Raw genomic sequence first — 12,750 nt, forward strand, 5'->3', positions numbered from 1 at the left:
GTTGTTTCAGCTTATTTTGAATATTATTTTATTCACTATTTTTTAGAATGTGTATAAGTTGGTATAACGTGAATTGAATTGAGTATGAATTTGACATACAATTGTGGATTAAGTAACTAGTGTAAGCGATTGCTTTATCCTCTGCACAAATGTACATTATTTAAAATTGTAGCTAAAAATATAGCTCAATGGTCAATGCGAATGAAATTGTTGGAGATGTACGCTTAAGATAGGAGTACTATTATCGATAATTAGAAGATCATTTTTTTCTAATTCAATTAAATATGTTAAGCCCCAACTTAATTTGGTAAAATGCAAATCTTCAAGAATTTCGAAATATAAGAATGAAAAAAAAATAAATTTTACGGCTAATTCTTGACACGGACTCGCGAAAGTTTGAATGTTATGAAAAGTTGCTGTAAAAAAAATAATCTTTATTTCTGAGATTTTCTATCTTAAAAAGGTACTACTTCCGTCTTATAACAAGTGTCACATTTTGTCATTTCGGTCGTCCCACAATGAGAGTCGCAATTCACTTTTACCATAAAAGGTAAGTAGACAACACATTCCACCAATCAATTCTACTAACATTTTATTATAAAACTAATATATATAAGTGTGATCCATAATAAACCAATTAATTTATTCAACTCACTTTTATTTACCTTTCTTAAAACTCATGCCCATGCTAAATGTGACAGTTAATGTGGGAAGGAGGTTAGTAGTAATTAAATTAGTTTGGTGTATTTATTTCCATTCGATATATACTCCTCTTTGCATAAACAAACAAAAATTGAGCACAACCGATAACATCAACATGGCGGGAGATGTAAGCAAAAGTGCTTTCGCAGTTCAAATTCGCGTATTCAGCATCCCACGATCTAGAAATCGAGTCGCTCCTTTCAATTTCAGCAAACCATTGAAGAGCAAATTAGTCGGTCGTTGGGGTTTATACGTGGGCGATGCAGGTGTTCGACGAAATTCCTAATCCGAATGACGTTCGTGTTAAGTGATGATAAGATGGCACTGCTTTTAGAGTGTTTTGAGAGGATTTCGGAGAGGAATGTGGTGTGTTGGACATCCATGGTTGTGGGCTATGTGCAGAATAATTGATTAAGAGAGGGGTTACTGCTGTTGAACCGAATGAAATGCTTACACTTTTGGGATTATAGTGACAGAATGTGCAAATTTAGGGGCTTTGCATCAAGGGAAATGGGTCGTATGATCTTTGATGAAGTTCATGTTATCGATGGTATGCCCCTGCTGAGGAAGTTCACTGGCAACAAATGAGGAGACATTCGTCCAAATTCAGTTACCTTATCTCAGCTTGCTTCAGACTTGATCCAGTGACCATGGTTGAAGTCCTATCCGCTTCTGCTACCTTAGGAGGCATCCGATTTGGCTCTTGCATAAAAGAAGGCTTATTGGCATTCAACAGTCTATGTCGCCACTGCGCTTCTGAACCTGTACGCCATACAGTGGGTCATAATTGGCAGGTATGGAGACTCGAGCAAGTGCCTTGAGGTTTTCAACGACATGGTTAAGAAGAATGTTGAGCCTGGTGATATATAGTAGTAGTATTGACAACAGTGTTGTCCTCCTGCTGTCATACTGGGATGATCATAGAGGGATGAAGATATTTTGATCGATAAGAGTCGCATATACAACTTTATCCCTTCCACGAGACACTATGTATTCATGGTGGATTTATTGTCCCGGTCTGGATCCTCAAGTGGGCTTGGAGGTTCATCTGTGCAGCCTGATTGCATGATTCTTGGATCTTTTCTTCACGGATGAATTATCCATTCTAGGTTCGATCTTGGGGACTTGGCTGTGAGAAAGATACTCAAGCTTTATCCAGACGATGCTTATGGTTAACGTTGGTGGTAGAATTATACATCAGAGGTGGATCAGTTTCTGCTCAAGATTACGGTTTCCATCATTTCAGAATGAACAAGTATGAACATTTATACTGTGCTACAAGCAAAAGATATGATAATTGGTTTTGGATTTCATCTGCTGCACGTTGAAGCAAGTGATAAGTATCCTTGTGACATACAAATGATACTATTGAATTACAAAGCTCGCAGAAAGCAAACAAATGATAGTGATACTACTACTGACATGCCAAATCAAGCTATTTCCAACACATATAAAAGAGATGTTATTCGTGATGAGATCCTGCACAACAAGACATGGATATGATATATCCATCTTCTCCTACTAAAAACGCATCCGATCCTTTGCCATCAAAACGTCTATGCACTCTTCCCGGAGTCCTCGTCCTGTGGATCGTAGGGGAGCTGATGCCGTGGCTGGTTGTATTTCTCCCGCAGCTGTTTAATCGGGATAAAATCCCCACCACCATCCATTCCATAGAATAAGAAGGAAGCATAAGGGTGTTCAAACCTATCCTGGGCATGGGCAAACACCATCCTACTTGTTAAGGAAGCAGAATAACTTAAGACAACCTCGGTCGGTAGTTTGCTACAAATATGGACTTATAACTAACCATGTATTGTTGATCCGGCACCATTAAGTTCTCCTCGGCAACTGCAAGAGAATCATGTTTGCAAATCAGTCTGGGAAAAGTAGAGGTGTGAGAAGGAAAATGATGATGGAGCAACGTGAAGTCGAGCACAATATTGGTCTATCTATTGATGAAGAAGAGAAAGAGATCTATGTTAAGATGTGAAGTATCGATAGAACTAACAGACTAACTCCCGGCTGCTGCTAATAATGCTTACCGTATGCCACTAAGAGGTTGGGGTTTTCTTGCATGTCAACCAACACCTGTAGAGAACAAGAGGTCAAGGCTAAAGCCACAAATTTCATTTGGAAAATTTGAAAAGATTCATGAAATGAATTTCAAAGTTATGATCATATTAGCCCCACCATAGAGGCAAGATCGGTTCCTCTCTCTCTTTTTTGTTTGGTTGGTTGGGGCCTGGGGGTGTTACCTGATAGAAGGGTTGATCAGGGCCACGAGTCAACTTGTCAATATTTGCACCCTCAATCCATGATTTCGATTCACAGCATACTGGATCCATGCCACAGATAACAGCCCGATATCCTATAATACCAAACTAAACTTTTATAAGAGACTATAAGTACTTTACTGCTTTATGCAGACTCGGGATCCATGTGAGAAATAGTTGAAACAAAATTCATCTCTTCCCTACCAACTTCACAGTACGCGTCAAGAAAGACTGATTTTCTATGAAACAACTATACGATCATAAATATGTTTGACTAGCCATCTTCATATCAGAATAACAACCCACATCTTGTGTTTTAGTCCTCACTTAATTCTGGTTTGTGGATGATTTCAAGACAAGAGTATATAACAAATTGGACTATATTTAGCACAACTACTTATGTTTAAAAGGGCGATATAAATAGTGCAATATGAGGTAATGGATTACCAAATATTTTATGCTTTACTTTTTGGCCCAAACGGAGAGCATATTTTGCACTTTCATATGCTTGGGCTTTTACAGATGCAGCCAAAGACTTCGCTTCGAGTTTGGAAATTTCATCTCGCAACTCAGCCGCCTGATGATAGTTCTCATTCTCAACTGCATTCTGCAAGTCTGCACTGCAAGCAGAATAGTAGTCCGTGTCAGCTGTAAGTCGATTCTCAGGATATGGAAAATGTCAGGTAATCCGTGTCATCTATGATATGGGATAAAAAGCTCAGAGAATTGGAGCCTTACCGTAGTCTCAATATACTTATAGCCATATCTTGAGCTTCACTCTTGGATGCTGATCCTCTTCTGCTTTCTCGGAGTTTGATAACCTCTGTTTCAACCTTCAACAAATAAATTATTTAAGTATTGTTAGATCTTCACAACTACCTCAAGTGAAAAGCACTGCAGTCTGATAGATTTTCACAGCAAATTCCAAATGCAACAATACCGAGAGAATATAATGAGACTATGATCCCAAAAAGATTAACAACTGATCCTTTTCTAAATGAAAGAAGTACTTTACACAATGATCAGATCTTGAGAAAATAAACTACTACTAATCCAAACCTCAGTCAACTTGTTCCTCAGTTGCTGGGCTACTTCATACTGCTCCAAATTCAAAGCATACTGCAAAGCAATCACAGATATAAGCCAACTAACTTATGTTCAAGAAATCCAACACTCGCCAACAAGATTATAGCACCTCAAACCTGTACACGGGTGGCCAAATCGAGCTCAAAGAAAAACATCAGAATATCCTCACTGGCTCTCTCACTATGCTCACAGCTCGCATCCAATTCTGATCCCTTATCATTTCCTCTAAATAGCCATCCAGCTTGAACCTTCAAACCACTACGTCTGGACAGCTTAAGTGGTCCAGCAAAGGAGGCCCCTCTTCCACCATACACACAATGACACAACCTCGGAGCCCCAACAACTGAATACGGCTCCCTAACTTGGGTAGAACTTCTCCTTGACCAATCACTTGATCCACACAAAACACTGCATCTAGAGGTTACCAAAGTGTTTATCGAATTTTGCACCATTTTTAGACCAGAATAAACCTCCCAAACTTTTCACCAATTTTAAAAATATGGACAAAGCAAGGCCTCAGCTCCTCAATGTATCAAACCATCTGTTCTTAATTCTTATCTGCCTGAAAGCAACCTACCATTTGAGCCGTTCAGCAAAGTCACAAAATCAAGCAGAAGAGTTCACATAGAAGACAACAAGTACTGCAACCCTACGAGTTTCTTTATATATAATCACTCAGAAATTCTCTCCAACACAGAGAGGCCAACTAAAATAATCTCAATTCAAGGCAACAACATTAGCCGCTGATGAATTTCAACCGCCATTAGTGGAATCTCAATCAAGAAAGCTAAAGAATCAATTACTCCAAACACCCGACTCAATCACATCAAATTTATTATTGATAATTCATTTGCGACTTAAAAAAATAAGCAACTGTTCGCCCAATATGATACTAATAAAACATAAATGGGCAGGAGAATAAAGGAAAAAAACCTACATCATACAATCACAGATGAAATTGCTTCCAGAAACCATGCAAAAGAAGGCGTCATTCACGAATCATAACAACTCAATATAAAGCAGATTTTTATTAAGAACAAGATTAATCGGCAATACTTTATGGTTCTACTTCCAATCGCTGAAAACGGCACCTCGAGTGTGTGAAGAATGTGTTTTTTCTGCAGTTGGTTGCCGTGCGATTCGTATCTCCGTCCACTATTCTCCTGAGTCACACAGTTTACTGGGCTGGTCTCATTCATTAATGAGAAAAACAAAAAAAAACTATCCCAAATAAATAAATATTTAAGATAGGATAATAATGACTTAATTACTCGAATATTACTCACTCAAATATATGTACTTTTCTGATTCCGCCCATAATTTTATATAGTGGAGTAATATTATTTAATTTAGTGCCTATTTAATTTAGCACATTTAGGATCAAGTATTTGACATTATAATGATAAAAAAATAGTAATATATTTTTATTTTAAGATATGTGTCACTGTATCTAAAAGATACAATTGACAATTAGTTTATTAGAGTACTTAGAGCATCCAGAACGGCGAGCAGGACGGTGTACGTCCGTCCGTGCCAGCGGCACGGAGACGCTGTCCGCCGCTGCGCTCACGTCGCTGGCACGGCGCTTCTCGATGCATCGACCACGTCCGTGCCAGCGAGCAGGCGACGTGGCAGCGTGTGATTGGCCAACGGCCAATTTAATTTTTTTTAAATCAGATTTTAATTAAAAAATCCGATTAAAAATAAAAAAATATTTTCCCACTTCCCAAAAAATTATATCCGTTTTCTACCCACTTTTAATTTATTTTTCAATTTTTTTCCCCAAAAATAACCATTTTCATCTATAAATACCTCTACTCCCACACCAAAAATTCACACCACACTACACAATTATCATCCAAATTCTCTCATTTCCATTCTCAATTCTCATCCAATCTTTAATTCACTCTTACTCTTACAACAAAACAATGTCTGGCCACGGCGATCACCCCCCGGGCTCCCACGGTTGGAACCCCGATTGGTTCGGTTCACAACCGTTTCATATTCCGCAAACAGAATATTCGGCCCCTCCTCAAACCCAAGGTTCGAAAGTTTCGGGTGGCTACCGGCCTTACCCGATCGACGACCAAGATGCCCCCGAAGGGAAATACGGGTGGACACCCGAGCCTAGAGCAAGGTCGAGCGGCCCCTCCCAAACTCGGACTCCTCCTACTCGCGGTGTCCGCACACCGTACACTCCGGCGGAGATGGAGCAATTGTTCAAAGCGTTCTTGTCAATCTTCGAAGATCGACGAACCAATCTGACGATCATTATTGGTGGCGCATCTGTAACGACCCGCTAAGCCAATATTATTAGAAACAATATTATTAGCTAAATTACTTATATAAGTAACTTTTACTGCGATTAAATCCGAGCCCCGAGCTTGCGCCATTTGTACCTACACCAAATGAAATGATCAAAAAAAAAAATATATATATATATATATATTAATAATTAATTAATATATTCTCTGATAGCTTATCCGAGAAGGGCATGACAATGCATTTAATGTTACTTGATGAGTAGTAAAAGTAATAAATGCTGCATTTATGAATGCATTAATGAAGTATGGAAAAAAAAAATTCTCATTCTCTGACACAAATGATGAACTTTCTCTCCAAGAATAATTACCGCTTACGTGGCCATCTTTTATTGCCATCTTCTATAGATTAGTATATTTCCTCACTTTCTTTCACCAGAAAAACGTTACCATCACATATCCTAATCACCCCTTCCCAACCCCACTTAATTCCTTCACAAACCCCACATACTATTTCCTCTTCCTACTTCAATTCCACATCGGACAGAGCCTAAGGAGGAAGATTTACACACACTTGTAGAATCAAGTCACCAATCCAACACCACCTCTTTTTCCCCCACATAAAAGGTAATTCCAAGTTTTTTTTTTTTTTTTTGCATATACATCAGATTATAGTAAGAATGAAAATGGAAACATGCTAGGTAACCTTTATTTCCACATATTACATCAGGGACTCCAAAATTCACCCAACACATACAAGTAGCATGCCAAAACCAGAATTTTCCCCAAGCTATTTAATGATAGACATAACATAGGACTTTTAATGATGCTTTAGACAACACCAAAAGCATGTGACTCTTATAACAATTCTATGTAGACCTCTAAAATAAATATAGAAACTCATCTTGAGCCAATCAGTAAATCTGCCGTGAGGAACTTCCGGCAGCGAGCTAGGCGCTCCGTCGTCAACAATGACAGCCCACGCTCCAAAAACCCATCCTTTCTTTTCGTTCCATGAATCTGGGAAATCTTGGAATGAAATTAACAAAGTCTATTATCATAAAGGTATTTAAAACTTAAATAAAAAAAGGGGGGAGGGGATGAGGGTCTCGACGGCAACGGCGCTGGAAGGGAGGGGAGGGCTGGTGGATGCAATCCCAGCCGAGCTACAACCTCGGCCAGAGCCGAGCATGGTCCCAGCCGAGCTGAAACCTCGACCAGAGCCGAGCATGGTTCCAGCCGAGCTGAAACCTCGGCCAGAGCCGAGCATGGTTCCAGCCGAGCTGAAACCTCGGCCAGAGCCGAGCATGGTTCCAGCCGAGCTGAAACCTCGGCCAGAGCCGAGCATGGTCCCAGCCGAGCTACAACCTCGGCAAGAGCCGAGCATGGTCCCAGCCGAGCTGCAACCTCGGCATGAGCCGAGCATGGAGTAGGAAACGACTCCGGCAGACCTACAGCCTCGGGAAGAGCCGGTCGAGGAGCAGAGTGTAGCAAGGGAGGAAGTATCCATTGCGAGGACAAGGCCGGCGAGGAACGTGGAGCCTCCGAGCCGATTCAGCGACCTTGGGGCTGTAATGCATATTGATTTGAGGTCCTTTCCGAAATTAATTTATTCCGGGCCTAAGAATGAAATGGTTAAGTAAGCTAAAATAAATAGTTGTGACCCAAATTGTTTTATTTTTTTAGGAGTAATTAGTAAAGTATAGAATATCAAATTTTGGTTGGAATCTAACTAGCAAACGAAGTGGAAGTAAATAATGCAAGATTTGGAAATTTCGAATAATAATAATAATAATAATGTTAATAATAAAGTTAAACCTTGAGATTTTTATTTCTCATTTAATCAGATTAGTTTAAAACTGAATTAGTATTTTTTTTTTCTTTTCCTATTGTGTTGTTTCAAAAGGTTATCTCCGCAAGTAAGGTCGGAGTAAGAGATTCAAGTAAGGAAAATAAGCGATCAAGGTGAGCTTTCTTATACTTAAAATACAAATCGTATTCTATGAAAACGCGAGCACATGTTCGTGGATGTTTTAAAGATATTGTCTTGCCATAAATGTTTTGTGTATGATGCCTATCTGTTTGGCTAAGGCCAAGTGAATTATGAATGATGATATAAGTCGAATTCGGGTCCCAGTGAGGGTGGTGTCCCCGCTCGGACTAGTGTACACAAGCTCCCTCTGTCATGTTGGGCAGAGCAGGTGACCGAGGAAGGTGGCCACCTTCCCGGCACATGCATGTAAGGTGACCGTGCGAGAACACCATCTCGACGGCACAAGGTGATCAGATATGGCTAAGTACAGGAAAAAGGGCCCAAAGTGAATATTTTAGTAAGCTCGGGTCTTTTCAATAAAACCCCGAGTATTACTGCGATGATGGCTTGACAATATTTTCAAATGTATATTTGTAATTTTCGGCATTATGTTCACTGAGTACTTTTTGTACTCAGCCCTGCATTTTTTTCTAAACGTGCAGGTTGAGTCGTGGAAAGGGGAAGGGATAAGTGCTGTGGAGAGTAACCTAGTAGATAACTATGAACAAAACTCTCGGAGGTTCATGTCTCCATACATGGACCGCGTTCTTTCGTTTCCGCTGTGCCGGTTAAGAGGCAGTGTCTATCTTACTCTTTACTCTGATAATCAGAACTTGTATGAACGGTCACTCGATTCTACATGATCGAGTGTATTTTGGTTATAAGTATTTCCGTATTTAAGTTATTATGTGCGTCTCGTTTTGCTTTGACTTTAATTCCCCCTAAATTCTATCCCCGCTTCTTATAATCCCTCCTTAGTCGCGAATTCCCGGATTATGCTATCCTTAGCTAACTGCGGTCGTGACAGAGTGGTATCAGAGCGTTCTTTCTCGCTTTGAACCCGAGAGTCTTTTTCAATAATCCTTGGTCTAGCATTGATTCGCTGGGCTTTTCGACTAACAAAAGAGACTCCCAGCACCTACCCCCAACACGCTCAACCAAAGCAACGGTAAGTGAGTATATTTTGTTTTAAAAGCAAGTGTGTATAATTTTTACTGATTTATGTATAGAAATTTTCTTTTTTTTCCTTTTTGTATACATAGCCTTAACGGAACATCAATCATAATTTGCCAACGCTTCCCTGAGCGAGGCAACAAAACCAAAAACGTTATAACAAGTAGTTCCGAACGATAGTGAAATGCATGATGGGACGTAGAAGTGACTTTTAGGACTGCTTCTAGTACCCAAATATAACATAGTTGGATACGACTCGTAGGAATGACCAAGCATCCGCATCACATCACGTTTACTTCTTTATGTTTTATATGCATATTTACGTACCGCGATACGAGGGGGGGGAGGCTGATCGATATAGGTTCTTTTGCAGATGGTCTATCCTACAGTCGAGGACATTCTCCTTGAGTACGTCACATTTGTGATACTCGTAGGAGAGGATCTTGGGATATCTCTAGCACAGTTTAGGTGGCTATGGGAGAGAGCGCACCCCTTTGGAGTGACTCACTATGACGGGATACAGCGACTTATCAGACTTCTACCCTCGGATTGGGTAGGCTTTGCCATCGATCGATCCCGTGATTATATATTTTCTGTAGCCCCTTTCTTCGACTCTTTTGGTGATTTTCCCGAATTCATCGGGGAGATCCACTCGTGTTTTATCCTACATGGTCAGGCACCGAGGGGGCCATATATGCGGCCGGGCGATCTAGCCCCGGTAGGAGACCCAGGGGTCCCGCAGCCAGCAGACCTTCAGCCCGAGCCGGTCATTCAGCAGCCCGACCTGATTCTCCCACCTCTGCCCTCTCCACCGAGGCGTCGGACTCGCGGAGAGTTTGAGGCTGGACCATCTCGTTTCCCTTTGGGAGATGAGGAGGATCTCTACCTAGTCAGCCCTGACCCCGCACCGAGCCTAGAGGGAGTAGGGTCGGAAGGCACCGAGGCGAGAGAGTTACGAGCTGCAGCAGCCGAGAGGTGTAGGAGGGGCAAGGCCCCCGCCACTCTTTCAGACGGGGATGAGTCAGTTGAGCAGAAGATCATAGTAGGTACCAGTCGCCTACAGCCATTGCCCATTCCCTCTGAGGCATCTCCCGACGCATTGCCAGGAGCGACGAGTCGTACTATTCCGAGTCGCCACGAGCCTATATCACTAGAGCGTGGACCCGTCGCATGGGCTATACGCCGTTGGGGAGCTGTGACCAGTGGACCACATCCTCCGGGTAGCACTATTGAGTCAGCTATTCGCCTTGATGAGAGTTCGGACGAGGAGGAGCCAGAGGAAGGTGAGGAGGACCCGGGGACCGGTGCGAGTGCCACTGAGACACCAGCCTGATCGTTGACTAGATAGGGATGTCACCTTTGTATATATGTGTGTACTCCAGAAACGGATTCGTTATGAGACCGTTCTGGTTTATGTTTTGACGAGCTATAGTATTTTGACATCACGGAAACATTCATGTGAGTGTTCTGTGGCTTGACCTATTTTGACTAACATCTGTTTAGTAACAGATGTGATATTTTGCGACACCAAGAATGGTTGTACGAAAGTCCTCCGTGGAGGCAATTTTTCCCTGTACATAAACTTTATATGTATATATACATGTTTTACTTTCTGTCTCTAGCAGAATTTGATAATGATTGTTTGAATAAATTGAAGTTCTCTACTCTCCTAATCTTTAAAATCTTTCCAACAATAGTAACTTATAAGGAAGTGTTTTATCAATAGAAAATGCCGCCAAGGATAGCTGGGCGACCCCGAGGAAGAGGAAGAGGACGTGGTAGAAGGCCGCACCCTGAGGCCGAAAGACAACACGTAAACCCTCCGCCACCATCTCCACCTCGATCACTTTCACCTCCCCCTGCCCCGACAGTAGATAGAACTGTCGTTAACACCTTTCTGAAAAAGAAGCCGCCAACATTTGACGGAAAAGGCGACCCCACTGAAGCGGAATCGTGGATACGTGCGCTCGAGCGCCTGTTTGACTTACTGCAATGCACAGACGATGAGCGTTTGGTTTGTGCCTCACTCCAACTGACTGGGTCAGCAGATTATTGGTGGGAAGCCCGCAAAAAGATAATGACCCCGCAGCAGCTAGAGGACCTAACTTGGGATCAATTCAAGACAGGAATCTACGACAAATACATCCCCAAGAGTTATAAAAAGCAGAAGGAAACAGAGTTCTATAACTTGAAACAGGGACGAATGTCAGTGACAGAATATGATCGCACTTTCTTTGACCTGTCCAGGTACGGAGCTGATCAAGTGGATACGGATGAAAAGATGTCCGAGAAATTTTGTGCTGGCTTGAGGCACGAAATAAGAGTAGCATTGGCTAGCCGTGGCGGACTACCATATTCCGAAGCTCTAAAACTGGCCTTAGACATTGAAGCTGCATTGCCTAAAGAAAGACCTGCACCCAACCCTACAAATATGTCACTGCAGACCTCGTCCCAAGCCCCAAGGGACAAAAGGAAGTGGGAAGGAAACCAGAACCAGTGGGGACAAAAGAAGCCATGGCATGGACCACCCCGCCCACAAAACTTTGCAAGGCAGCCTATCTTTAAACCGACAGGAATCACTCAACCAAGGCCCAATCTTTGTCCCAAATGTAACAAGCCCCACAGCGGAATCTGCAGGGCCGGAGAAATGACTTGTTATACTTGTGGAAAGTATGGCCATATCGCCAGGAACTGTCAAAATGGACCTCAGAGAAGGAGTGCACCAGCTAACCAGCCAGCACAACGTCAACACCTGCGAGCTCTACATGCAGACACCCAGAACCACCAGGCCCCTCATCCACAACGACCGAGCCTCTCAACACAAGCTAGGGCATATGCATTGGGGCGAAACCAACAGAGCAACAACCATGGGAATCTGGCAGGTATGGGCACCCTACTGAACGTACCTATTGTCCTATTGTTTGATACTGGTGCTTCGCACTCCTTCATATCAACCTCGTGTGTAAGCACTTTAGAACTCACACCAGAACCAGCCGAACCTAGAGTAACGGTGTCCTCACCAGTAGGAGGAGTTATAGAAATCACACAAAAGTGCTCGAACCTAGAAATCACGCTCGGAGAACGTAAGGTTATTGCTAATAACTTGGGGGTCATGAAAATGGAAGATGTCGATATTATACTAGGGATGGAATGGTTGGCCAAGAACCACGCCACCATCAAGTGCAGTGAAAGACATATTTCCTTTCAAACTCCGGGAGAAGGGAAAGTTGAGCTCCATGGAATCACTATGAACAAGCGCAAATCCATAATTTCGGTCCTACAAGCAGCCGCGCTGGTGAAAAAAGGGTGTCCCGCCTACCTCGTCTACTTAAGCGAAGAACATAATGAAGAAAAGAAGATTGAGGATGTGGATATTGTACGTGAATTTCCAGACGTGTTTCCTGACACGCTGCCCGGGTTACCCCCAGACAGACGACTG

At 42.2% G+C, this 12,750-nt stretch overlaps 1 protein-coding gene across 8 annotated transcripts; it reads right to left on the reverse strand.

The window, feature by feature from the left end:
• Positions 1-1,991: 1,991 nt before the first annotated feature.
• LOC121794867 (clp protease adapter protein ClpF, chloroplastic-like) lies at positions 1,992-5,278 on the reverse strand. Of its 8 annotated transcripts, none has more exons than XM_042193230.1 (9): positions 5,121-5,278; positions 4,181-4,478; positions 4,038-4,097; positions 3,717-3,811; positions 3,426-3,598; positions 2,961-3,073; positions 2,748-2,793; positions 2,513-2,553; positions 1,992-2,414 (listed from the first exon to the last, which is right to left on the reverse strand). In XM_042193230.1, the coding sequence occupies exons 1-9, from the start codon at positions 5,261-5,263 to the stop codon at positions 2,259-2,261; spliced, it is 1,125 nt and encodes a 374-aa protein (XP_042049164.1). In that variant the 5' UTR covers positions 5,264-5,278; the 3' UTR covers positions 1,992-2,258. The 8 variants fall into 8 exon arrangements, with proteins under 8 accessions (XP_042049164.1, XP_042049165.1, XP_042049167.1 ...); XM_042193231.1 differs by having other exon boundaries at positions 4,181-4,637; positions 5,121-5,252; XM_042193233.1 differs by having other exon boundaries at positions 4,181-4,626; positions 5,156-5,250.
• Positions 5,279-12,750: the final 7,472 nt, after the last annotated feature.

The sequence above is a fragment of the Salvia splendens genome, chromosome 3 (genome assembly GCF_004379255.2).
Source record: "Salvia splendens isolate huo1 chromosome 3, SspV2, whole genome shotgun sequence".
NCBI classification, from domain to species: domain Eukaryota; kingdom Viridiplantae; phylum Streptophyta; class Magnoliopsida; order Lamiales; family Lamiaceae; genus Salvia; species Salvia splendens.